This window comes from Symphodus melops (assembly GCF_947650265.1).
Source record: "Symphodus melops genome assembly, chromosome: 10".
NCBI lineage: Eukaryota > Metazoa > Chordata > Actinopteri > Labriformes > Labridae > Symphodus > Symphodus melops.
In genome coordinates, this window is record NC_136700.1 from 12316516 (window position 1) to 12343831 (window position 27316).

At 43.2% G+C, this 27316-nt stretch overlaps 1 protein-coding gene across 1 annotated transcript; it reads right to left on the minus strand.

Annotated features, from left to right (window-relative positions):
- Positions 1-114: 114 nt before the first annotated feature.
- Positions 115-26267, minus strand: vps53 (VPS53 subunit of GARP complex). Its single transcript, XM_079353320.1, has 22 exons — positions 26089-26267; positions 25532-25612; positions 24466-24515; positions 24306-24372; positions 17424-17510; positions 16478-16593; positions 15612-15731; positions 13616-13694; positions 13340-13483; positions 13092-13234; positions 12463-12604; positions 11636-11734; positions 10986-11080; positions 9799-10041; positions 7549-7696; positions 7186-7268; positions 7007-7085; positions 6571-6719; positions 6377-6446; positions 6149-6286; positions 2059-2163; positions 115-1497 (listed from the first exon to the last, which is right to left on the minus strand). Exons 1-22 carry the CDS (start codon positions 26173-26175, stop codon positions 1327-1329), a joined length of 2496 nt encoding a protein of 831 aa, XP_079209446.1. The 5' UTR covers positions 26176-26267; the 3' UTR covers positions 115-1326.
- Between the last annotated feature and the right edge of the window lie 1049 nt (positions 26268-27316).

Here is a 27316-nt window from a genome sequence, read left to right on the forward strand (position 1 = left end):
TTCAAAGTTGGAGCCTGTTGAAAACACCAGGTTGATATTTTTTCCTGGTATTGTGCACACACTGTGCGCCTGAGAGCAGCTACACCCATTGAGATGAAGCACAAGTGAAGCACAATGGTGGCAATGCTTTAATAGTGTTCGACTGCCTGTGCAACACACACTTCAAACAATACAGACGAGAAACATTTGATACCTGAAGGCAGGAGTGTGTACATCAATTCAGTTCATGTTTCTCTACAAGGACTTGTTTAACTTAGAGGCACTAGTAGCATCCACGATCATTATGGTACTTATTTTGATATCACATATGTTTTCTTTCCTCAGGCTTTGATGCTTGGATTCTCACTTTGCAGAAGTATTTGTGGGAGCCGCTTCATGTTGTGTCTCAGTCAGGACTTTGAGAATTTGCAAATTGAGTCTGCAATTTGCCCTGCAGATATGGACGAATGAATACGGGGACACATTTTTGCTGAAACAAGACAACAACAAAAAAACATGTTTTCAAGTCAGAACAAAGGAGAGAGTAGATTAAATGATCAGAGAATATTTTAGACCGACGGCACATATATACAGTATACTCCATTATCCCCCCCCCATCCCCCCTTCCTTCTAGACAATGGCCCAAGTTAAAAGACTTCAGCACGCTGGTTCTGATTTCTAAGTCAACCTAAGGGGATTTTAAATGCAGCGCAAAAAAGTCGGCCTCATGTCTGACTGAACATGTCGGAAATTTAAACATCCTCTTGGTCCCTTACTCCAGGACTCTTGTCACTCAAATCAGAAATTAATTTAAGGGCCAGAGTTCATGCAAACACTCAAGACAACGCACATCCAGTCTAATTTACCTCAGTAACCGCCTAACTCAAATCAAAACTGAGGAAATTCATGGTTAATATGGTGATATATTTTTTAATGACAACAGTTAAATTTAAGATTAGGCTGTCTTTAATCATCCTGGGTTAGACGTATCCTAAAGAGGAGACCCAGTGCTCTCTAAGAAGAAAGGTGTTAGCAGCACGACATGAGGCCTTCTGAGTGCAAATACACAGTGCATCAATGTAGTATGATGAAAGCTCAGACATTAGTGTCATGAAAAAAGAATTACAGAGATAGAGGATATGTGAAGCAAAAGAATGCAGCAGTTGAGGAAGTGTCTTCATAATCCAGCATCATCTTGAGGTCACGTTACTTTTCAGTCCTCTTCCTGCCACACGATTAACCGTACATCATTTGTTTGAGATGGGGAAAAAAAAAAAAAAAGAGCAACAAGCTGCAAAGCGTCCCGTCCTGGGAGCCTTTTCCAGTGTTCAAGTTGTGTGCGTCTGTTCACAGTCTCTTCTTGATGAGTTTCTCTAGCTTACGGATGCGGGAGGATTCCTGCTCAGGGGTGGGGGTACTGAAGGAAAGAGAGGGGCCTCCGTCTGCGCCAGAGGGTGGAGTGGGTAACCTCTGCCTGAAGAGCTCCAGCATGCTGCTCTGTTCGCTGCGCTTCAGACCCTTCACACGAGAAACGCAAAAAAAAAAAGTGTCAACCACAAAGTACTAAAAACAACCTTGTATGGTATGGAGTACATGAGGAAAAAAATGTGTTGACTGAACAGAATTATGGGAAAGAAGATGACAACAGCATTGACAGAGGCCCGATGAAGAAAATGCAACGTTACAATGTTACAGAGTTTCTTCTGATAATAAACTACAATAAAAGATTAAAAAAACAACATTTTATGGTCTAATTTTTGAGTCAGGTGTGAAGATGAAAACCGCAGCTTAATTGCACCGTCAATAAAAACAAGTTGTATCCTGTTTGTTTCTTCCATAAAAACCTTTGGTGGTGCTAGTAAACAAATTGTCATTTTTGAATGGATGAAGCCAACTGTTTTAGCCTTAGACATATTAAGCTAAGCTAAACTAAACTAAGCCAGCTGCTATGTCCAGCTCAAATCAAAGATGTAGTTGGGACAGAAACAATGATGCACACATTTTATTTCTAAACAAATGGATCCTTCAGAAAAAAGAAAAAAAAAAAAGAATTATGCCTTTTGGGGAAAAATGACAAACCTTCATGTCGAGAATCTTCTGGAAGGTCTCCGGATTCCCATCAGCCAAGAGCTTGATGTAGTTATCAACAAACACGACTGGCGGTTCATGTGGGGCCATCACCACCTGCGGAAAAAAGGAGAGAGTTTAATGGGCATTTCACCCCTCCCTTCTTTCCTGTGAACCAACATGGGACGACCCGAGAGATCTTTAAATGATCCCACATGGGGCTGCTATGGGGGGGGGGGGGCCTACATCTGACAGAACCAAGTAGTCCTCACTGCAAACAAAGTGGGTACTATGGTTCTATATTTAGAATCATAGCTCTACCCCCCCCCCCCCCCCATTTACACACCAATTACTCCATGCATCACTGGTCAAGAAGTGGTTTTACCAGTAATTATTTTTGGGGTATAATGCGTCCGGGCAAAAGTCTGCATTAGTCACGAATGTTAAGGAAAGAAAAATGGGCCATAAGTTGTTCTCGTTGTTTACAACGTTAGAGACTGGGTGGAAAACGTGGCTGAAAAACAGCTAGCATTTCTTGCAGCTGCTTCAACGCAGACAGACCAACACATGGCCGACAGATCCCCACCTCCCCTCTCGTGCATGTATGCATACCCACATGGATCATCTCGCTAAATGCTTCTCCTCTCCTTCACTTCAAAGACCAACGCTAGCCTTTTCAAACAGAACTCTCTTTTTCACTCATATATATATACATATATATGTGAGAAGATGGAGGTGGAAGCAAAAGATAGAAAGAGGGAAATGCAGGCACGATAAGTTCAGGTTGTGTGGGAGCCTTTTGCTTTCTTTTTAGCCTGAGTGATTTACTTAGCAACTGTCCTGGAGCCAGGCCAAAGGAAAGGCCTGTGGGGACCTTGTGAAAGAGGGGAAAGAAAGGGGGAGAGGGAATTTAAGAATGAAAACGGGCATTAAAAAGGGAGAGTGGGAGAAACAGTGCCTGAAAGGGGGGTAAAACATTCAGGCTGAACAAGGGTGAATTGAAGGGGGGGGGGGGGGGGAGGGGGGGGGCGTTGCCTTTTAAAAAGTCCCCAGAAAACAACTTGAAACTTCAGAGGAAGTAGAGAGAGAAAGGTAGAGAGATAGAGCCGGAGCGACGGTGGGGCTGGGCTGGAAGTGCGTGGAAAACAGCCACGTCTCACAGTGCTTCTGACGGGCCAGGGGAGGCTGTCTCAGACAGACAGATGATATCCTTCGCACTTTGAACACAACTGAAGACTCGCTCGCCAAAGAGAAAACACAACATTCAGTCGACCTCAAACACTCACAGTAGATGTTTGTTTAAGACTGGACGGATGGGTTCCCTGGTAGGGAAATAAGAAACTTAAAAAAAAAAAGACTTCTGTTTTACAGAGCTAAAGTGAATATGTCATCAGTTTCAAGATGCAATAATCCAAATTCTTGACAAACAATGTCGACAAAATGGCCCGTTGGAAAGGGTGAGCTTGCAATGACTAACACAAAGAGAATGATCACTGGACTCTGCCCAGCCCAACCACTGTTTTTACACCTTTCAGCCTTGTGTATTTTGTGTTATGAAGCACAACATCACGGGCTATTTGTCGTAGCAGAAAAAAACAAGCCAATTATAAGTAAGAGACAGAAACCCTTTTCTATATAAAGATTGATCAGCATTGTCAAACAGGAGCTTCTCCAGAAAGCTGGCTTTGTTATTCGTTTTGCTGCTAACAGGCTTGATACGTACAGTGTGTGCTAACAAACAGCGGCCATGTCCTTCCCATGCTGTTTCTGCCTTCCTTACCTTTCACACACAGCAAGCAGGCATTACATCTTAACAGTCTGGGATGGAACAGGCTGTGTGTAAAATGGGCTGGAGTAAGCAACACGATGGTGAACACTGTGATTCGTTTGCGCAGCCAAAGAGACTGAGCGTTTCCCCAGGCGTCAACACCACCGACTCCAAACCGACGCTAAAATAGCCCCCGTGTGTTCTCGTGGTGAAAACAGTTTGCTAGCAACTTTATAAAGTGATAATGTCATTGTTGTTGTTTTTTCAGCTTGCTAAGCTGCCCCTGAAAGCGCCCCCCCCCCCCCCCCCCCCCCCCAAAAAAAAACACAAAAAAACACACAAAAAAAACCTCTCCTCAAGGTCATTCTACGAGACAGTTTTGACAAGTGACACTTCATCATCCTCAAAAAAACAAAAACTCTCACACACACAGAAAACAACCATTAGTTGTCACATTGAATTGCAGTGATTTGGTAGAGGGGCCTGACTCCTTTCCGAGTCACAACATCAGAGTGTAATCGAAAAACCTTTGCCGAGGCGAGGCAGAGGCGTTCTTGCACTGACACTCTTTGATGAGATTGTCTTTCAGCATCTTTGGTGTCGGCTCTTGAAGGAAACGTTCACCTGTGAGGAACCTCGGTGCTGCACAAAGCTGCTGGCTTAAATTCTTATTGTACAGTTATTTTCCCTTTATTATCTTTTTTTATTTCCAAGGTAAAAAATGTCACTGAGGAGGAAAGAATAACAGAAATAACATAAAAAATGATCATTGCATCAACAGGACATTTCCTATATGGGTAAGTTTTTTTTGTGGTTTTTTTAAATGTCTTGCAGTACAGGATTTCTGGCCTCAACAATAAGTCTCACTTGAAGGCCCCACACAGTATTCAGACCCCATTCCTGTTGGCAGCTGAATTCAGAAAAGACAGAGTAGTGGGCTGATGCCGTCTATACTTCTATAATGTGAAAGCCTCTTTAATGTGTGGCAGATGAGAGGAAATGTGTGCGTATACATTCAGGGCATTTTTCCATGGACGGGCTTCAAACAGGCCACATAGAACAGTGTGCATCCAAATAGAACAATGATAGGGAAGGCATGCCGTCTGCCTTCGAGACTATATTTTCACAGCGAAGAGTGTGTTAAAACAGGTCCCATTTTACTGCTGCAGACATCAAGATAGTCGAACCACAATCACTTCAGGAAGGGGGGGTGAAAAAAAAAAAAGAGCCTCCCGGTAGTCTGAGGGAAATCAAAGGCTCGGCAGGCGGGTACATTGTGTGTGTGCGTGTGCGTTTCTGTACACTCTAGGGACAGTTAATGAGGGCGGGGTTAATCTATGGCAGCCACATACCAGTGTCCTCAAGGGTCACATAAGGTAATTCTGAAGGACAGCTAACTGGCTGTATCCTGTGTTTGCTCTCCTCACGGAAAAAAAACAAACATCCGAATTGTAAAAGCAGCATGCGTGTTGGCGTGTTTTTCACGAGTAGACGAATGGTTGCATATATTTACTTATCGACTCACGAACACCTTTCTGCTGGCTCAAGGTCAACCACATACTGTGTGTGTGTGTGTGTGTGTGTCTTTTGTTAGCTTGTATCTCACTCATTAAAACCAGCACTTCATGAGCTCCAATCCACATCTGAGGTGGGGTTATTTTATGGAAACATACTTACGCTATTGTGAGTGGGGTTAAAGACACAATTAAAGGGTTACTCTGTCTCAAAATAACTCGGAGTAGATGGTCTCCCCCAAGTGACTGGAGCAGACATTTGAATGCTGGCTCGCCATTCAAACCACAAACACTTGAGGGATAAATGTTTGTTCAGTCTATTGTTCACTTCTAACGATGGAACTCAAATCAGTGGAAAAAAGCAGTTCGCCGCAGGTTGGGCCAGACTATTCTCAGTCAAGCGTTAGCGTCAACACCACAGCTAATGTTTAACTGGAAATGTCAAGAGATTCAACTTTCAAACGGCAGAATGCAAAACAAGAGATAAAGAACGCTCAATCGGATCCCGATGACACACGAGACGACGCACGTTTCCGAGCCTTAAATGGTCAGGAACTAAAAGATTTGGTTGTAAAGATGTCCGGCATAAAATTAGCCACCTCAGTTAATAAACTCCGAAGTGTCCATAAAGACTGAGCTGCTGTGGTGAACAATGTGCTGAAAGAGTCGGGAACTCGAGTTCCCATTCAAATCCGTCAGTTCACGATTCAGAGTTTATACTTGGGAGGTAAACTGTTTACAAGGCTCTCCACTCGCAGGGAGACTAATGCTGGTTAGACAATGACAGGAGTCGGAATGAAGCTGCTTGAATGGGTCTCACCTTAAGGATCATTTCTGCTCGGGTCATGCCTTTCACCACTATCTTGGTGTAGCTGGCGGGCGCCTTGCGGTTCACCTGGGAGCCTATGGACGGCAGATCCAGCAAGACCGTCTTAAGCGAGTGAGTGTCCAGGAGGAGCTGGGGGGGGGGAGATTTTAGATTAAACGTGTACAAGCGTTTTCCCATGTAGTAATGCGCATACATGAAGAAGAGAAAACGGGAACTTACTTGCTCAGCTCCCACCATGCTGATGGGCTTACATCTGAACAGGTGGTTGATAAACTTGGGAATGAAAGAGCTACGAAAAACAAAAGGAAGTGACACATCTCAACTTTAGGTGCTTCTCACTATTGGTCATGAGTAGAACAATGATTTGTGTCCGAATTTGTGCGAGCGTTTTTTTTTTTTGTTTTTTTTTGTACTTGGTGAACTTGATGCAGAATTGCGTGAAGTATTTGCGCGTGGAGGCCAGGTTGTCTCTGATGATGGGAACGTTTTGCTTGATGTGCATGATGATGGACGTCACGTAAGGACTCTGGTCGCCCACGTGCTCCACGCTCTGCCACGGCATCTGAGAGAGGGGACGAGACAAGACGGGGGGTGAACGTTCGGCATCAGACGCTACACATTATTATTCGTCTGCAGGCTCACATGAAAAAACAAAAACATTCCCAATCCTCTGAAATTAAAAGAAAAAAAAAACATTTGTAATTCACGTTTGTTCAATGATAAATGGTGGCAGAGAAACAGCCACAAAACTATTTGTGAATACAAATGTTGCAATGACTCCCTAACGGTATCAACTCTTGACTCCGACTTTATCTGGTGTAATTCGTATTTATTCGGAGGGTGTCCCACCTTGCTCATTGCAGTCAGAGCAGGGTCACAGGCAGCATCAAGGTCTTGAACAAGTAGCTGGATACTATTCGAGATAACTCTAGAAAAAAACCCAACATAATTTGCACCATTAAAGCACACCATGCTGCTTTTTATTTTATGAGTGGGGGCTTGTGTGTTGTAATGCAGTTGTCCCTTACGTGCTAAATGTATCCATCTCCCCGGTGAGATTAATTCTTTCCACCAGGACTTTATCGACTTTCTCTTTAAGCTTCTCTTCCAACTGGAACAGAAAAAAAAACCACACACACACACAAACATAAACACACAGAAGAGTTTCTTTTTGAAAGTGAGCAGCCTTTAAAGTGACTTGGACTCACTGTTAAGCACTGACTTCAACATTTTGTGTCAGCGTTGCACAGAAACAGCAAAGTTGAAACCTTCTGGGTAGTGTGGTAATCATTACGCATTTTGTAACACTACATGACAGGCATCTCTTAGCTTCTTTAGCATATATTTAAGGCGTTAACTCTAAGTAGTCGAGGTCTTGTTAGTGTGCGTGCCTGTTGTGTGGTAGCCAGGCAGTACTCCGCAGTGCTGAGGATGCTACAGATCAGGCACAGCTCGTCAACGGTGAACTTAGCAGCTTCCGAGCCTTCTTTTTCCTTTAGCAGACTGCTAATGGTAAGACCCCCACTGTTACTGTTGGATCTAAAAAGGAGAGACAGACGTAACAAGAGAGAGAGAGAGAGAGAGAAACAAAACAGCATTCAAAGAGTGACACATAAACAGAGGGGTAAGAATAAAGAGGGGATGAAGAATCACTTTCCCAATAGGGAATAAGCTGTTGCAAGGTGTTACAACTTGTTTAAAGACATCAATTACTTTTCAAGTCTTGTGCGTTTTCAGTGTTTGTGTTGGGCGTGTATCATTTCATGCATCAGAGATCAGGAGGATGAACCCCCAGATAGTGTGTAGTAACTCCCGAATTAGATGTTTTGGAACCCCTTTTACTCCTTCTGAACTAAAACATTTTTTTCATGACCACAGGCAAGGAAGGCCATTTTTAGTAACAGGCATTAAAGAGGATATATAATACAGACTTTCCACCTTTTCAAACACTCTCCCCTGTGGTCTAAATGAAACATCTGTGCTGTGCTTTGGTCAAAATATGACATGAATCAAGCACCAGAGGAGGTTTGTGACCCAGTAGAAACCAGCTGTCTCGGAATGCCCCATTTTGGCGTGTGTGTCTCTTTAAATAACAATGAGCCCACCTGAGTTTTCCCAGCAGACACCACTCCTCTGTAGCGACAATAAAAATGGCAGACCTGCGCAAAAGTTTTGCTCGGTGCTGATGGTGGAGATACCAGGGGAGAGGAGGCTTTTTCTTTTCTTTTCTTTTTTTAAAACCAGAATCACACTGTGACATCACAAGGAGAGCAAGTTTGAAACGGAGCATTTTTCTTCTGTGCTGTAAGATTTATGCAGACCACAAACATTGGACTGGATGGATTTATTTCATATTTTGTGGGTTGGTTGACACTCCAGTTACGCAAATCTATGTTCAAAAACGCGGTAAAAGTGGAATTTTCATAATTTGTCCCCTTTAACTACAAGCAGACACGAGTGTTGTTATGCTAACCGTGAGACTTCAACAGCGACCGAGCACATTAATAAACGTCATAACAGAGACTGGTGGGTAAAACCACAACACAGTTCATGCTTCTTGGGTGGGGGGTGGTGGGGTGGGGGTCCTTTCTGAAAACATCACAAAAACCAATTCCAAGCACACCGCAGCGGACAACCGTGTCTGTCAGCGTGCACACTTTCAAAGCGTCTGGAGTGTTTGTACGTATGGCGGAGAATATGGTACACATTAGTCTGCAAGTGTGTAATTAGCATGCATGCATAACCGAGACAGACACAGAGCATGCCTGTGTGTGTACAACGCAGCGAGCTCTAATCTGGCCAACAAGCCAGCGATGTTCGAATTAGGCTCTGCCACAACATAACCAACACCAGATCCCTCATAGCATGCCATCCCAATCCCTCAAATAACAGCGAGCACTGAAGGCATTAAGTTTTCAAACTAAACTCCTAAACAGGCCAATCACCATACCAAAAGAGTGAACAAGTGAGGGCGTGACATGCCTCTTTGTGAAAAGTTAATTCGAAATAAATCTCTGTTTGTGTTACTGCCCAGAAAATAAACGATTCTCATGGAGAGAATTCCTGACGCAGCAGAGGAGGACAGAGAGGGAACGCTTGTGAGGATGTTTGTCAGCAGGAGGGTGTGTGTGGACCCGATTCAAAATATACTCAGTGCAATATATTATTTATATCGACAGCGCAGCGATGTGTTTTTTTCGGGAAGCACGCAGGATTTTAACGCTGTAGACATCCCGCACAGGAGACATGATACACCTTTTGTAAGAAAAAAAAAAAAAAAAAAAGTTTAATGTTTGAAGAGAGAAGCTGAGGCTCACTTTGAGTTTGCTTTCCGAGTGCCAGCAGCTACTGGCCATTAGAGCCAATTCTACATTGGCTTCAGTAACAAACATAATTCATCTGTTTCAGCCAAAATGGAAACTGTTTAATTCTGAAGTTGTTTGATTTGGCGATGTCAGACACATTTACGATTGGTGTCAATTCAGCACCTTGTAAAAGTTTGTATGCGTATCGCCTACCGAAAGGTTCTACCACTGAAGGAAGTTTACTCCATGTGGACAGTATATGTTCTCCTCTGTGAGAAAGCAAAACCCTTATATTTGTCTCTTTCTTTACATGATCATGGCAGTGCCAGTTCTTACTTGGGCAGGTTGCCGGAGAGTATTTTCCAGGCGTACTCTCTCAGAAATTTCTGGAAGATGGTTGTGAGGGCAATCATTGGTTCTCCGGTGCTCAGTTGGGAGCACTGCACCATGCACTTCTTGTAGTAGACAAAGAGGTCAGCGCAGCTGGGCAGGACTGCTCCTCCCTCCTCCGTGCCTGCCTTCGGTGGGCCTTGTGCTCGGAAGTCGGCCACGAACCGATCGATCAGCTCGCCAAGGTTCCTGTAGAGCACATATCCACATTTGCACTCAGGGGAGGGAATTAGTGGCATATTAAAAAAAAAAAACATGAAATGAATCAAATATAAGCATATAATTGGCTCCTAACACCTATAAATAAAAAAAGGACAAAATAACAGCCAGATGGAAAAGAAAACAACCAGAGCAAGCATATAAAGCATTTTGTACAACTTCAGTCAGCAGGTCCGTTTGTGCGGCTCAATTTCACTGAATCCTGGAACTACAGTCAAGTACTAAACATGTAGGCCACTGTTCTCTCCTGTTATGTCCAACTCGGGACAAGCTGCCAGTTTAAGGCCGTTGGAGTGAACTGAAGTGAGGTTGTCGGTGTGGAATAGGTCATTCCTGCTCCCCTGGATGGACCAATAGCATTGAACGCTCCACAGAGCCGAGAGCCAGGAGCTCCATGCAAAGCAGTCACAAGATCTGTGTTCAGTTTTAGAGGCGATCGCCAAGGCTGGAAAAAAGATGGGGAAAAGAAAGAGCAACAAAATCGGAACTCGAAGGGATTTAGATAAAGAAAGAAAAAAGAGGCAGAAGGAGAGCAGAGAAGGGGTAACCAAAAAGAAAGAAAAAAAAGAGAGAGAGAGAGAGAGAGAGAGAGAGAGGTGGGATTGAAAATAGGCAGATCTGCTGTGGCAGCACTTATTCAACCTCCGTCTCTTTTTCTCCCAGCGTCTGTGGTCGTGCAGCTAATGGGAAACATTTGCTATCGAAGAGACCGAGGCTTGAACAGGAACAAGAGAGGGAAAGACACAAGAGGCAATGGAGGAGAATGGAAGGCGGGGAATCTGATTTACGAGTGGGCCTCGGAAAAAGGATGCGCGTGCCAGCTGTACGCACAACCTGCAACTGATTCTGGGTTTGTGTACCACAACACTGTCGGATCCTGTCTGCTTGCGTGTGGGTGTGGAGTTGTTACTCACTTGTCTTGAGATTCTATGTAGACGTATAGATGTGCTTCAAAGCACTTGGAGACAATGCCGTGGAAAGGGTTGTCCGGAGCTTTTGGCTTCCTGGGCTGAAAGAAGGAAGGAAAAATGAAAAGATTCGCAAAATGACAAGTTGTACTCGCTGCTCTTTTAACCACCACTGTCACTGAGTTTTTACTCTACATTACCAAAAATCCAAACAGCTGCCTCTTTGTTCACTCCCAACTAACTCTTAGCTAATGCAGTCCAACACAATAGCTCACTACTCCAGGAAGATTGTGATCCTCTTAAGTCTACTTTAAAGAGATTCAACTTTATGGTCGTTCCAGAGGCTGCAGCTTGTGGTGTTAATGAACTGTGTTGTGATATAATGACGGATGACATCATTATGGGGCCGTTAAATTAGAGTGAAGAAGTTGTACCTAATAAACGTGCAACTAAAAAAACTTTGGACTGGATGTACACATTTTGGTTTTGGACTGATTATGTTTGATTAAGGTCTTATTATTGATAATTCAGCTTGTTCGTCTTTCGTTTTTTTTTTAAGGTCATGAATACAAGTTGATGTACACAATATACAATATGTCTTTGTCACACAAGCACAAGGTGCTCAGTTGAAGAAGAGACAGACCGGGGCAGCTTACCTTAGCCAGATCCTCGTCCTTCTCTGTGCCAACATCCTCGCCCTGCTCGTCCTCCAGGAAGGGGTTTGTGGACTCGAGAGGGCTCTCTGGCCTCTTTTGCTGTGAAAAAAAAACAAACAAACAAACAAACAAAAAGATCGATTTTTTTTAAAGGCTGAGTTCTGAGATTCAAGCTCACAGTACTTGTCTCTAAATATTACAGACTCTTCCAGGTTTAGCAGCTTTCTTCTTTATCTATGTGGACCGTTGCGTAGGAGGCGACGATGAAACTTCTCCAATTATAAAATTCCACTGAACTGATTGAATCACAGAGCCCGTCAGGCACGGGTGTCAACTGAACTTGACACAAAAGGACCTCTGTTTAGCCTAAATATCAGCAGTTCTGGTACATGCTTGGCCTACTTGTGCCCAAACAATTAAATATTCAGAATCTGAAAGTTCTCCGCTTATTGCTTCCACCTACACACGCCGACATGACCTGAATTTAAAAGACTCGCTGCAAAGCTGTGACCGAGAGTGCCCTGTCAGGGACACAAAGAGTGACAGATCAGCACTTTGTTTCTAGACTGCGGTACAAACGAAGCCACGTTTGTCTCATCTGCACGCTGCCTTCTTGCTCATTATTATTTTTTCGTTGGTACAATGTTTGAGTCGGATCTGAGCGTCGGGCAAAGAAAATATCCAAAACGCCCTCACTAGGTTCATGTAACAGTTCATGTAAGTGACTATTAAAGTTTTGTTTTTTTTGTACACCTTCAGCTTGCATACTGTCAAACAGTTTAAAGGGTGTGTGTGTGTGTGTGTGTGTGTGTGTGTGTTTGACTTACTCCAGGTACGTCAGTCAAGGTGCATCCTGTAAAACGTTTGGCCAGAAGACCCTCAAAGTTCGTGGTCCTCTGGATAGCAAACAGAAGCAGCTTCACCTCGATCTCCTTAGCGCGTGTTCGCATGACTTTAGCTAGTTCCACCCTTTCCAAAAAAAAGAAGAAGAAGAAGAAGCAAACAGAGAGTATCAGTTAAATGACGTCCCCAGAAGATCAACGGACACATTTTAAAATTAGAGGACAACAACCGAAGCGCGCACGATCACTTCTCTTCATGCTATTCTTCTGATGACACTTTCTAACGTGTCGCCAGGGCGACAAACGCGGCGTCTTTCTGCTGTTGTGTAGCTGAGCGGAGAAGTCTAAAAAGTGAGGTCACTGGGTCACTGCTCATGTAGGCCACCTACGTCAACTTCACTGGAAGTCTGCCCGGCATGCAACAGCAGTGTGCTTCACTTCATCACACAGGAAAAAGTACCGCAAGCTTTTTTTTTTTTTCTCAAACCCTGCCTTTATACTTAATGACATTGCATGTATTTTCTTGTGGACCGACGCTCAGCATAAAATAAGTATTTAAGCACAGAGAATAAATCTGAGTGAAACGGTGATTTACAATGCTGGTTTGTGTTTACCTGGTGATGTGACAGAACTCTACAGAAATGCGCTCTGTCATGCACCACTCCTCTGGAAACATGCGTCCGTACTTCTCCTCATAGTCCACGAGCTGCCGCTTGATCCAGGCGTAGCGGCGGTCGATCTTGTCTAACCAGGCAACCTGAGCAACAGACGGAGGACACGATTCGTCAACGCCTACATTCTACCTTTGAAGCAATCGATTGCCCGTTTTTAGATTCAATCTTGGCTCAAAACTCGGACTCACATCTTGGTTTTCTTGGAACAGAACCAGATACTCGGAGAGGTGTTGCCTGATGAACTTCTTGATGATCTCCTGTTTGATGCGCGGGTCCAGCACATTGGCTACCAGGCAGGCGTCTCTCAGCACGTTACTGGGACCTCCTGCTCTCTGTGTCCGCAGTGAAGTTTAAAACGTCATGCAATGAACAAGCCACAACAACATTGTCTCTAGATTAATACAAATAAAATAAAGGTGAATTAAACAAATCTGCAAAATCCCAATTTGCACTCAAATATTCACCTTGGAGCCCTGAGCGGGGAAGGCATCTTCGAAATCTTCCAGGATCTGAGTCCCCAGCTCACTCTGCGCAGCCTTTACCCTAGAGGAGAGAAAAAAACAAAAAAACAAACGACAGGTCTTCTTCATCAATCGGTCAAACATCACGTTTGATTTTCGGAAGTTGGAAGCAAGCAAAAAGCAAAAGACTTTAACCTCCTTTGAGGCTTCACACAAACTCAGGTACACACTTTTTTATTGTCCATAAAGTTCTCTCTTGTTTGTGAGTCCAAAAGTTGGTTTCAAACTGAATACAATCAGAAACCCAAACTATTGCAAACACGAGCAACATAACGTACCTGATGGTCATGATGACCTGTCAATTACTTCTCAACTTTGTGTTTTCAATCCCACCGTCGTACATAAGTTCCTGTGAAGTCTTCAGGTGCTCACATTGACTTCTGTTAATATAAATACACCGGTTCCTTTGTCCAGTAGCAACAATGAAGACGTGTGATGTGACAGAAATGTTTATTATGAGCACCCAGGCCGGGTTACCCGAGGCCAGCGCCAAAAGATGTGGCAATCATTCGGGATTAACAGGAGAGGAGGGAGGAGAGAGAGATAACCAGACATGAATGACCCCACACACACACACACACACACACACACACTCAACTTTCCACCTCCTACTGGTGAGCGTTAGTGTGGAGCGGAGTGTACACCTCTCCTGTATCTGACTCGGAGCAGCAGGTCTCACAGTGTCAAGTCCTCGGCTGCATTTTTGCGTCACTATCTGCCAGCGTGAAAGTCACTGTGAGCCGCTGAGGCCGAATGAAGGAAGAAAAAAAAAAAAAAAAAACTTCAATCAAAGTTGATCCTTGACAGCTGCACTAACACCATTTAGTCACACTTCCTGTCAGGAACAAAAAAGGTGGCTTTTCCTTCCACACTAAAGAGGAGGGGAACATGTCAGAGGGAGCATTGGGCAGATTGTTTAATCTCTTATTTCCAAAGAGCCAAAAATATCGCCCCCCCCCCCTCCCCCCATACATGTATTTCTCACAGAGATGTCTGGATACTTTAGTCGCCGTTTCTGTCCAGAGCGGTCTGCTCTGTCTTCATATCTTCCTCTTCTATCATCTGTTCCTCCTGCAGAGTCACTTCTTCCACGCAGCTGTTACTCGGTATGAACAGTATGAACACTGTCTGCCACACCTCAGTCAAAACACAACTCAAGGTCAAGCTTCTTTTTTTTTTTTTTTTTTCTTTCTTTCTTCTTCTTTTTTTTTTTTTTGGCAGGCCAGCATTATTTTGAACCCTGAACATTAACTCGACTAATGTGTCCCAAATTGATTCTTGGAAAAAAAAAAAAAGAAAAAGAAAAAACAGTCAAAATGGAAAGTACATTCAGTTAGAAGTGTGGGAAAACAACAGCAATAACAATGTGCTGTGTTTTCTGTGTGTGCTTCAAATCTGTGTGAGTGCTTGACTGTTTACACAAAACACCCCTCACAGATTCTCTCCCCAGCGTGAACAAACATTCTTACATGGTACCAATAATTACAAGTTGAGCTGTGAGATTGATAGACATGTGGGCACGAAGAATTAAACGGAATAAATAAAGCGCGTTATCCTCCAGGCAAACAGGCGCAGCACGCGCAGAGAAACAAAACGCCCTCGCCTGAAGTATGCCTTTAATCCCTCACAATAGAAGCACGCCATTCAGCGAGTTTCCTTCCTGTGTGGAACTGTGCGTGTGTTTGTGTGGGGAAAGTCTTCATAAACAGGATACAGTCGGCAAAACACCTCCATCCAAATACGGCAACAACTCCTCAGTGGAATTTTTTTTTTTGTTTTTTTCCTGTTAGCTGTGAGCCACTTAAGCAACTCGGCTGCTCAACAACTGTCCTTTAATAAGCTGAATGGGACAACATGCGTAAACAGCCTTTTTTGTTTTCTGCTCATTGCGTATGTTTTTGTGTGCGTGTGTGTGTGTGCGTAACGAACAACAAGCTACCTCTCAGAGAGCTGTCTGATCTGGGGTATGCCCATGTACTTGTGGAAATGTTCAAGCACATTGACCACGCCCTGCAGCAGGTTGGCCACCTCCCCGTACTGCCTCTTTCTGGTCATGGCTCTGCAAAAGGTAAAAGAAAAAAAAAAAAAAAAACAGGGATTATTTCTCCTTCAAAAAAATAATAATCTGTCATTATTATTCATCATCACTACAAGTAGCCCCCCCCACCCCCCGGTCACCTCTGTAATGTTTATGAATGTCATGTCTGTGGCTCACATTCATGCCAACAATCATTCCTTCGAGGCTGAAGGTGATGAAAATAACCTGCAGATTACAGGTTTGGATACTACAAAATCAACAAGCAGACTACATAGTGTTGTTATTTTGTTCACATCTTTTCTCAACAAGGGGAAAAAAAAAAAAAAAAAAAGTTGATGAGCTTCTCTCCTTGTTTTTCAGTGAAATCAGATGTTGCAACAGGATGAGTTATCGTCTAGTCCTCCCACTTCTGTGATAATGTGATCAAAATGACTTCAGGCAGATTTCTCCGCAGTAAAACTTGATTCCCACAGCTTCAGAGTTATGTGGCTAATTGTAAGTGCTTCTTTTTTTTTTTCCCACTCAGATAAGAGAATGAGGGTTGGGCCACATAGTGCTGCAGTGTTTAGCACGCTCCCTTTACAGAACGGGGTTCCTGGTCCCGATCCACCAGTGGGGCTTTCTGTGTGGAGGGTTCATGCTGGGTTCTTTCAGGGATTTTCTACCCACAGTGCAAAGTTGTTTGTCAGCCCCCCCCCTGCGTTTAATTCATCAAATAAAAGAAGGCTAGAAGATATACAGTATCTGTTATGTTAAAGTGTACCCACTCTAAAGAGTCGACGCCCCCTGCTAACATGTGCAGGTGGTTGAGGGTCGTGATGGATGTAGTGAGGTGACGCTTGGCGTGGTCCAGCTGCTTTATGTCTCTCGTGATCTCCTTTACCTGTGCGGGGAAGAAGGACAAGTCAGACGGATGGGCCTCAGACAAAAAAAAAAGGACAGGAAGATGGAGGAGAGAAATAAGAGTTAGGGGGAGAAGGAGGAGAAGAAGAAGAAGAAGAAGAAGAAGAAGGAGGAGGAGGAGGAGGAGGAGAAGAAGAAGAAGAAGAAGAAGAAGGAGGAGGAGGAGGAGGAGAAGGAGAAGAAGAAGAAGAAGAAGAAGAAGAAGAAGAAGAAGAAGAAGAAGAAGAAGAAGAAGAAGAAGAAGAAGAAGAAGAAGAAGAAGAAGAAGAAGAAGAAGAAGAAGAAGAAGAAGAAGAAGAAGAAGAAGAAGAAGAAGAAGAAGAAGAAGAAGAAGAAGAAGAAGAAGAAGAAGAAGAAGAAGAAGAAGAAGAAGAAGAAGAAGAAGAAGAAGAAGAAGAAGAAGAAGAAGAAGAAGAAGAAGAAGAAGAAGAAGAAGAAGAAGAAGAAGAAGAAGAAGAAGAAGAAGAAGAAGAAGAAGAAGAAGAAGAAGAAGAAGAAGAAGAAGAAGAAGAAGAAGAAGAAGAGATCACTGCGTGGAGCAACAGGAAAAAGGAAAGTAGACCAAATTGAGCGACACACCCTCTGGTTTGAGAAACAATTGCTCCTACATGCCTCCTGAGGGAGGGTCTCCTACCCACCCTACTGGCCTTCCTCTGACTGTTATCGACACACACACACACACACACCACATGGAAGGTTCATTACCTTAGCTGTGAATAACTTTTTTTCTGCCCTCTATTGTCGACGACAGATACAGACTGTATCTCTCCTTCCTTACCTTAGCGAGTGTTCGTTCGTTTGTTTTCTTACCATTTGTTCAGACTTCTCCGCCTTGTCCTTGATGTCTTTAATTTTGCCAAAGAGCTGTCCGATGGCTATCTGGGCCTCCTCCAAAGCCTGTTGGGTAAAACACGAGTAATATATAATGTACCAAGGCGACACATTTTCTACAACTGAATAACATTCCTGCTTGATGGGGATAAAAAAAAAAAGGTTGAAGATTTGTACCCGGGGAAGAGAGGCTCGTCCCCATCTTAGCCCCTCACTGAGGTTACAATAAGAGCAAGGAGAGGAAGGAAAGCAGCAATAGCAGCTCAAGCGTTTCAAGTAAACACTGAAAGCGTCAAATACTGAGAGTAAAGTGGACGTCATTGTCCAGCATTGTGGGAACAGATACCGAAGGGCTGCAGCAGAGCAGCTTCAAGTGATAACTGTAAACGTTCAAAACGATCTTTTGCTTAAACAGCATTTTTAGTTTTTGTGAAAGGTGCAACATCCCGGGACTCAATACCTGTGCACTGACACTAACTGGAGACTTCACCAATTTTAAGAGTGCTACAAAGTCAGTTCAGCAACAACATTTTTTTTTTTCGTGGCTATGTCACAGCTAGATGTGTGTTATTATTATTATTTTTACCCAGATTACTCTTTTTCTTTTTAGAACTTAACTGTTTGAATCTTGTCTTTACACAAACGGCCCTTCTAGGGAGGGGGGGGCGGGTGTTGGAAATGAGCACCCAGAATAAGCATTATGACAGTTTGCATTGGTCAATTTGTCTATGTATATTGCATCTGTCAGATAAACCATAAATAAATAAATAAATAAGCACAGAAAATGTTAGGAGATGATCGTAAATCACTTTTATATTTACAAACCTGCATTCACGGTTTCATTTTCATTTTATACCCTTTCTTACCTCTTTAAATGTAAAACAACTATAATAATGATGCTGCCTATGCCTGTTCCCAGTCCCAGAATTGGGGGGGGTATCAAACAAGCTAATTGGCTGTCCATCCGACAGGCTATCACGATATGTGACATTGTGCACTCTTAGGTTGACACATGAGCCATAAGGCTAATCTCTGCATAAAGGCTGTCACCGTCAAGGCTAAAGAGAGTATTAGCAGTTTGAACAGCCTATAGAGCCAGAGCTGATTAGATAACATCACACAGTTACAATAGTTAGATAGTTAACGTGCTGTTCTAATATTTCCCCATCATCTGACACGCCAGCTGCTCTTTGATGCTCCCTAAACAGAGATTGCGCTCCGACATCTGATGCCAGGATAATTGGCTTGTCCTGGCCCCTTTACTGTGCGACACAACTCTTAACTTTCCCCATTCAGACTCACACACACACACACACACACACACAGACAAATGCACATAAGGAATGCTAACAGCCGGCACCAGCTGTGCAAGGAATTTATCACTTTTACAAGCACCGGCAGCGAGCGAGCAAGCAGACAAAATAAAAAAAGACTAAGTGTACAAACATACAAACATAAATAAAACGTGCACTGACAGAGGAAGGTTCATTTCCCCTTCCTGTGTGAGGTCAAAGTGCAGGGCGTTGGTGTCAGTGTCACTGAGACACAATCGATGTCAAGGCAGCGCAATGGGGCGAGGCCATCGAATCAAAACAAAACTAATGTTGGCATCCAGGCCTCAAACTTGTTCTTCTACTCCGTTTTACAGGATTCTCCGTCAACAGAAAAATACCTTTCTCCAGCCCAGATGAGTAAATTGGGACGTGAGGCCTGCATGTATCCTTCATTCTCTAGTGCTTCAAACAACCCTCTGCTTGTTCAGTGACTGGCTAAATGAATTGGAAAAGTGTAGGCGAGTTAAACGATTACTCTTTGATCTGAGAGTGAGGAGGAAGAGAGTGCCGCTTCAATCTTTAAAGTGGTTCCCTGGAGGAGTTCTTGAGCAAACAAAGTGAACGCAAGAGAGGCCACAGCAGCTCCGAGGCTCGCAATTGTCGCTCACGCAGACTCAGCTGAGTCAAGCTGAGTCAAGCTGGCTCGCTTCCTCGCGTTCATTTCCTGCATTTAGCCTTGAGGGAAGCAGAGGGAGAAAGAGAGAGAGAGAGAGAGCAGTGCCCAGAAGGCGCCTCCATGCTCTGAGAAGTTATCTGCTCACACACACAAGTGTAACCCTGACTTGGAAAAGCAGCACATGATCGGCAACAAGCAGGTTCTGTTCAAATCTTGAACACGCTTCTGGATGCAGATCACCCCTCACTCTTAGGCTGCGTTCCATTTACCTCGGAGCCGGGAATGACGTCAGGAAAAGCAACAAGGACACCTCCAGGCGTAGCTTTGTTTTGTTAGCTAGCGTCACGCTGCGTGACGGTTTGTGCACAAAAATAACATGACAACCTATCCACAGAGAGAACGTGCACAATACTATCGGTGTGACTGATTTAATCACACAAAAAAGGAGGAGCAAGCGGCTAATGAACTCGATGGTCACCGCATTAACGTGTGGTTGATGCACGTAGCAGCCATGTTGGATTCCAACTCGGGCAACTCAATTTTCTTAGACTTTCCGAGAAGTGCGACTTCAAATACGACTTCAGGGGGAGCGTTCCAGTTCACGCTTCCGACTGGGAACTCGGAATTTACCATTTCCCAGTTCAACTTGAACACAGCATAAAAGACTGGTGCAGCTTGAAAGGTACTTTAGGGCCAAGAACAATCAAACATATTTTTTTTTTCTTTGAACAGTTGGGAAAGAGCCCGAGCACATCCCCTCATGTAAACATTAACAACTATTATTTAGAGAGTAGGACGTTTCTGAATACATTGGGTGATGCTTTGTATACAATTAAACCGCTCTGCGCTAACATGTGTTTTGTCAAAGCCTTGTCTGACCACTAAATAACATCCAATGATGTTTTTTTTTTTTTTTAATGTTCACTTAATGTTGAAAAAAGCACTAATGCTTCCCTGACTCAGCTGTGTAACTTCTTCTCTCTCTGTCTCTCTCTCTCTCTCTGTCTCTCGCTCCCTTTGCTAAATTCAGACTTGGAAAACAACACAAGCTTCTGGCTAGGTTGGTGTTCTCAGATGATGTGGTATTTAGATTTAATAGGCTTTACTGACACTGAGTCACTTAACATAAAAAGAGGCGACGACTGATAGAATCTGCAGTGCGTGACCCAATTTTTTTCGGATATTCTCAGAAGACGTGAAAACATCTTAAAAGTCGCTTTTAGTGTGAATTAGCAGACGGGCGGAAGAAAGTGACGATGCGAGACGACTCTGAGACGCGTGGAAGCTTGAGCGGGCTGTGAACGGCCCTTTCTGAGTTAACATTAAATATTTACATTCAAGTCGACGCTATAGGGAGACCACCCAACACACAGTCACGTGCACATAAAGAGAGGAACACGCAGGTAAAGAGAATAAATGCCAGGCTGTCGGCCATGCAAGCAGCACAGCCTAGCTGTAAAGACGCAGTGTGTGTAAAGCGTGTGTATTAACCGGAATGTGAACGGCCGGCAGTAACTCATAACAAATGTTTGGTCTTGTTAATGAGATTCTCAGTCGTCCAAAAATAGATTCCAAACAAAATGTCTTCATGCGCTACTTTATTTTTTATTTTTTATTAAACAAACGAATGAAGGAGGAAGAGCCTCTCATTAACGAGCGATAACAAGCTCCAGTGTAGCAGGTGTGCCTGTGGTGTCCATGGCAACGGGCAGCTGGGACCATTGCACAGCACAATGTGTGGTGGAGGAAGCTCTCGTCTGGCACAGTACGACTTCACACTGATACTTCAGGTGATAGTGGTCAAAGTCGTGTCAGGTCAGGAGGAGATTCCAAATAATGTGCGTTGACTTTCAGTGTTTTTTTTTGTTTTTTTTAAACATAATTTGTATTCCTGTAACCACATGAAATCTTCTGAATTAAAACCATTAGTCTGTGTTGGCCACATAGGAGCACTGTTATAGTACTGGGTTTATGACGAGAGTTAATGGGATCCTAATGAAGTTTGTCTCTCTTATTACAGTCGCTCACACTGCCAGCTAATTGGCTCGTAAAGTGTAAGTGCATCTGTCTTCATGTGATGCAATAGCCATGTCAGAGTATTTAGCCACTTAGCCATGAATGCGAGAGCGGCCGATGGTAAAGCTAGCGAAAACTTTCTTTTTTTCTAAAAGGAACGCAAACATGACTCTATTTTTTTTTCTCTTTTGCAAACGACACCCTGAATATCAGCTGAACACTAACACGGTCATGTTCCCATGCTCTCAGTCGTGCTGAATATCATCATAGTTCAAGTTGGGAAACCATTCCCATGACGTCCTCTGCTACGTCTCTCGATCTTTCTAAATGAATGTTAACGCCTTGGGTTTCGACGCTCGGATTGCGTTTCGTTTAAGGGAGGGGAGGGAGTTCAGTCGACAGCAGAAATGACTAAGATACTGATCTTTTGATGGTTTTATTCTCGTGCCGTCCTTATGTGTCAGCCACCATGCTGAAATGAGCACCTCTCCATCTTTCCGTCTGTCGAACAAAAACAAACAAAAACAAACAAGGAAAAAAAAAAAACCCTGTGGAAAGGTTGTAACGCCACAGTGTGGTTGGAAACAAAACAAACTAAAGTGATTGTGTGTGACTGTGTAATGTTATTGGTCTGGACGGGAGTTAAAGCATTTCCTGCTACCAAACGGTACCTAGCAGGGAAAGACAGGACCACCAGGCCAGACTCCCTGACGACAACACACACCTCGTCAACTTTCTCATCAAATTCAAAACTGGTTCAGAAAGTACACAGCTCACCCATCAGGTGTCACATTCCCCTTGAAGCCCACAACTCCTGTCGCTAAAGGACCCGGATTGAGTCAGTAGGGATTGTTCTTTTTTTTTTTCTCTATGCTCACAGAAGAAGAAGTGAAAAAAAAAAAAAAAAAAAACTTGAAGTCTGGGTTCAGAAGGAATTGAAGTATTTGCATCCAGGGATCTATTTCCCAGACGCGCTTTCCGTAAAGAGCTGCAGTTTGAGCAGTGGGAATGGCTCTGAGTCATCTTGTCCTTTTCCATGGAAGCAATGTGGAGAGGGGAAAGAGCAGGCGAGCGGGAAGAACTGGGGGTTTTTGTTTTTTTTCTTTCTGGAATTCGAGAAGCCTATGGCACCATTTTCACTTCAGCAGAAGGATCATTTTTGAACACCACAAGTGGCAAACAGTCCTGCTGGTGTGCTCTGCGTGCACAATGTGCAATCCTTCTCCTCGCCATGAAAGCCAGTCGGATGAATTGCAAAGGGGACAAATTCCAGAATAAACGAATCTCGTCTCATTGGCTGCTTACACTTTGTCTAAAACAACCTGGGCGATCTGATCAATGCTGGAAGTATGGCAGGTCACACCTGCAATTTAAATGCATCTCCACTTGTGATTGAATGTCTTTTCTTCTGCTCCACGTAAACAAACCCAGAGACGATTCATGAGTCTGCTGGCGCCCTCGGAAAAAGATATTTAAGACCCACTGCAACCACTATTATACCTAGCCATGTACCAACGTTCTTCTCTCTTCATTTTTTTCTGTGTTTTTCATTGACAATGTTATGCTAACATGTATGCTTAACTGGGCCGCGAGAGTGAGTACTTTAAGATGGGGCCCCATTAGGATATGTTTTGTACCGTCATTGCAAAATTTGCGCATTTTGAGCTACAACTACGGTTGCCTGCCTTGCCTGTTGTCAAGCAGCGCCTCTGAACAAGCCTGTACATCATTTCACAATACCTCCTAGCTCAGCCGTTGATCTGTTACCTGAACCACGCGACAGCATGATGTTGTTGTCCCAGTAGGGATTTTCACACTGCACCCAGAACAATCAGCAACACGCACTGATGTCGCTGTTCTCCCCTGACGGCTCCACCTTTCTACGGACACTTCACACCTGAGTTATGTTCCCCGTTACTGCCGTCGAGTCCAGCTCAGCAGCAGAACGTCGTGCCTTTTTAAACTGAAAGGAGGCGTAAAAGTCCAGACTTGAACTGACAGTGTAGAAAGGCCGAGACTGGAGATGAGTGAGAAAGAGGGAAGGAGTGGAAGAGAGACCGTGATCACACATCAGCACTATTCCATTCACACGCTGCTGGCTATGCAGCGCGGGCGATTTGGACTTCAGTGTCTTGAAAAAAAGGATTCTTAGGCTTGGGGACTGCTGGGAGCTGGTGATTGAACACCGAACCCTCCAGTTTAGACGAGTGAACTCGCCCCATGACGTAAAAACGCCTTTAACCATTGACGCCCGAGTGTCAGTTAATTGTATGGACTGTACTGCAGAGAGGAGTCCGTTAAAAGAAAAATAATAAGACCAAAAGAGTGACACAATCTTTACACTCGAGAAATTAAATCAGGTTAGAGAGACAGCCAACTGGCAGTCGACAGTGCCCTGCATACAGAAGGCTTTGGTGGAGCCCAGGACCCCCAAAAAAAAACTCTGCTAAAAGAATGCAGTCATGTGTGGTCCAGACCTTAGAAATAGTCATTTTAAAACGAGGTGTAATCACGCCTGATGTTTCTACTGCCCTGTTCAGACAGCTGTTTCCAGTCAATATATTTACGCTAATGTGACGTTTCACCTTCAATTTGAATGTCGCAGAGGCGTGATGGGCTCGACAACGTGCTTCCTCCCCCCCCCCCCCACACACACACACACAGTCTTTGGAGGTCGTAACAGAGATGCTACAGTTTCAGCGGAGCCAGCAGGGGGTCTGACTGTACGTCTATGTAGAATTCCCACAGTGCCGTGCTTCTGCAACGCCGGGCCACAGAGTGAATGGGACACAAATATAACGCCGTTGAATTAACATGAACGTGCAAGGATGGGATGACGACCGAGCTTAGTTTACGACACATCTGTGGCTTTATGTGACCTACACGTGCACTCACCTGTCTGCCATCCTGACCCACATTGGTCTGGCCTCTCACTACTGTCCTGATGTTGTCATCCAGGCGCCTATCAAATGTAACATGAACGCAGCAGTCAGCCAAACTGAGTTAATAAGACAAACAGGAAGTGACGTATAGTAAAGTTAAGCTGTGAACTCACCGAATCTTCTGACGAATCTTGCTCACCACATCGTCAATATTAGCCAGAGACTGAGAAGAAAAAACACAGAGACGCATAGTTAATGAAGCGAACGACTACTTTCATCCATCCTCAAAATAACAATGTGTTATGTAAGGTGAAGGACACAAGCCAAACAATGCTTTAACAATACAAAGTGTAGAATGGCTAATGCCTTGTTTTATGATTTACATCCTGGTATTTAACCTTTCAGCTGATGTGTTGTGTTTTAGATCTACGCAGGGCGGGAGTAATGACCGACCTGTTCAATAATGAGAAATAAAAGACATGAGGAGCCGTCGACAGTGTATGAGCACCATCTGTCAGGTAACAGTGACCTCTGATGGACGCTGCGGATACAAAATCCCAAACATGGAGGAAGTAGCTTTATTTCCTTTTTTTGCTTTCAGAGATAATGTGAATAAGTCATACTTTGTCTTAAACATGTTCGCACAAGCACAACAGATGCATCACCTCCTTTTTCTTTCTCATTCAATGGTTTGATTTGGAAATGCACCTTTCTGTGTTGTGGTTTTATTTTGGTTTAGTAAAGACCACCAGCTGGACAATCAACATACATTAACTTTGTTTTCTTCCATTCATTTCCCACTTTTAATGGTCTCAAGTTCAGTTCTCACATGTATGGATTTAGAGTATGTTGCAAGTATGTTATTGCACTCACATCTTGACATGAGGCAGCGTGAAAACCTCAGTTTAAAAAATAAAATAAAATCAGTGACAGCTCATTGTCATTAGCTTATTCATTTTGATGTTCTCCGTATATACAAATACAGACTCACTGAGAGCTCTCTGCAACACCTGAATAGACCAGAACCATCGCTGGTTGAGCAAAAGAAGGACAAGCTGAACTTTCATTGTAACATATCAAAAGGTTGGCTGTAAAAAAAAAAGGAACTCGCTGTTAATGTAAACTGTCATTACTTTCCAAAAGAAGGGGGCAAACCACAGCCGAAGACAAAACTGTCAGTGTGCTTATTGATCATGAGGTGTCATTGTGCATGTCTGAATGTGGACATTCATCCTATACCTGCTCAGTGGGGAACAGTGTGTTGATGTATTCAACAGCGTTGAAGTCTGCTCTGTCCAGGGGGTCTTGGCTGGGGAAAACCTTTGTACACAAGAGAGAAACAAATACAGTAAGAAAATGAAAGCTGAGTTATGATCACCAGTAGTATAACTTGATGTGAAATGCTTATGCTATATGAATGTGTGTAAGACTCTGTGACGTGTATATACAGCATCAACAGTTCTGCTCTGTAATTTCTAAAGTATCGTAATTAACTCGTTATAACACTTCCTTTTCCTTTAATGAACACAGCAGACACTTGTGATGTTAACCTCACAGCCACCAAAGGTAAAAGGGCAATGGCAGCTTCATAAAAGTGCTTAATATGCGACATACTTGTCTCTAAGTTAAATGACTAATGAATGTCAAAGACATGATTTTTCATAGCTAGCAGCGGTCGTTGTCTTGCACTGACACACACAGGGAGGACGGCTTTGCTTGCTAACATTTGTCCGTGTGTGACTAAACCAGCAACTCGCTTGAACAATATGTCACATGCACGTGGTCAGATATTTTACCTGTTCAATTGCTAATTGCACCTCTGGGGTTAGGTGCAAAATAGCCTCCAAATCCTCCGCAAATTCAAATTCTTCTTCCTCCATCATTGTCAAAACAAAACAGGAGAGCTCTCTCCGGCATACTAACTTCCTGGTGACGAGGCTTACGGGGCACCACGTGACGATGGAGGAAACGGTGCTTTCAAGTCTATCGGAAATCAGAAACTCTTCGTACGCCTTTTCTGTCCTCTATCTTTTTAATGTTTTAACACAATATCAGTAACATTGTTTACTCTAACAGAAGGCATATCAATTATCAAACAAATATCTAAACACCACAAGGGTTTGAACTTATATATCTGAGCCCTCATCTTATTAGTTTTAACACACTCACCAAATACAAAGGCTACATTTGTGGGACTTACTTGGTCTAAACCATGGCTATAAAGTGCATTTAACAGTCTAATAGCCGACCACGTATCCCAGTTGTCTACCTAGGCCTACAACACACTACTTCAGCAACATATTGCTGCTTCTATGCATACATGCCTATTAAAGGAGCAGCAATGCCCTCTGCTGTTAAAAAAAGAAGGTGCACATAAACACACTTGCTGCTATAGGTACCTCTAAACATTATACACTGCTCTGCTCGGCAATCGTTTGTTTTATTCCAAATAGAGACAAATAAACCCATGACAGAGCTTATTGGTTCAGCATTCATAGTAAAAGAGAAAAAGCATGGCAAACAGACAACTAGACACAGCATCAAAGAACAAGGAGGGTTGAGGAGCAATACATGAAACAGAAAGAGACAGAAATGCTTGCATCAGGTTTTCCATGATATTATTTATAGGTATAAAAAAAAAATCAATACTGGTGAAGAAAGAGAAAAAATGAAAAGAAAATAGGATAAGGGTTATACAGGGTAATCTTCATCATTAGTTATTTTTATAACTTAAATCAAGACATATGAAGATAGATAGATAGATAGATAGATAGATAGATAGATAGATAGATAGATAGATAGATAGATAGATAGATAGATAGATAGATAGATAGATAGATAGATAGATAGATAGATAGATAGATAGATAGATAGATAGATAGATAGATAGATAGATAGATAGATAGATAGATAGATAGATAGATAGATAGATAGATAGATAGATAGATAGATAGATAGATAGATAGATAGATAGATAGATAGATAGATAGATAGATAGATAGATAGATAGATAGATAGATAGAT

Bases quoted from the DNA above. Each gene is read 5' to 3' on its own strand.
- vps53 (XM_079353320.1), bottom strand. From the start codon at position 26,175: ATGATGGAGGAAGAAGAATTTGAATTTGCGGAGGATTTGGAGGCTATT. The intron at 16,594-17,423 runs GTAAGAAAACAA...TTCCCCGCACAG, and splicing joins CGGAGAAGTCTGAACAAATG to GTAAAGGAGATCACGAGAGA. The intron at 13,235-13,339 runs GTGAGTCCGAGT...TCTGTTGCTCAG, and splicing joins TGTTCCAAGAAAACCAAGAT to GTTGCCTGGTTAGACAAGAT.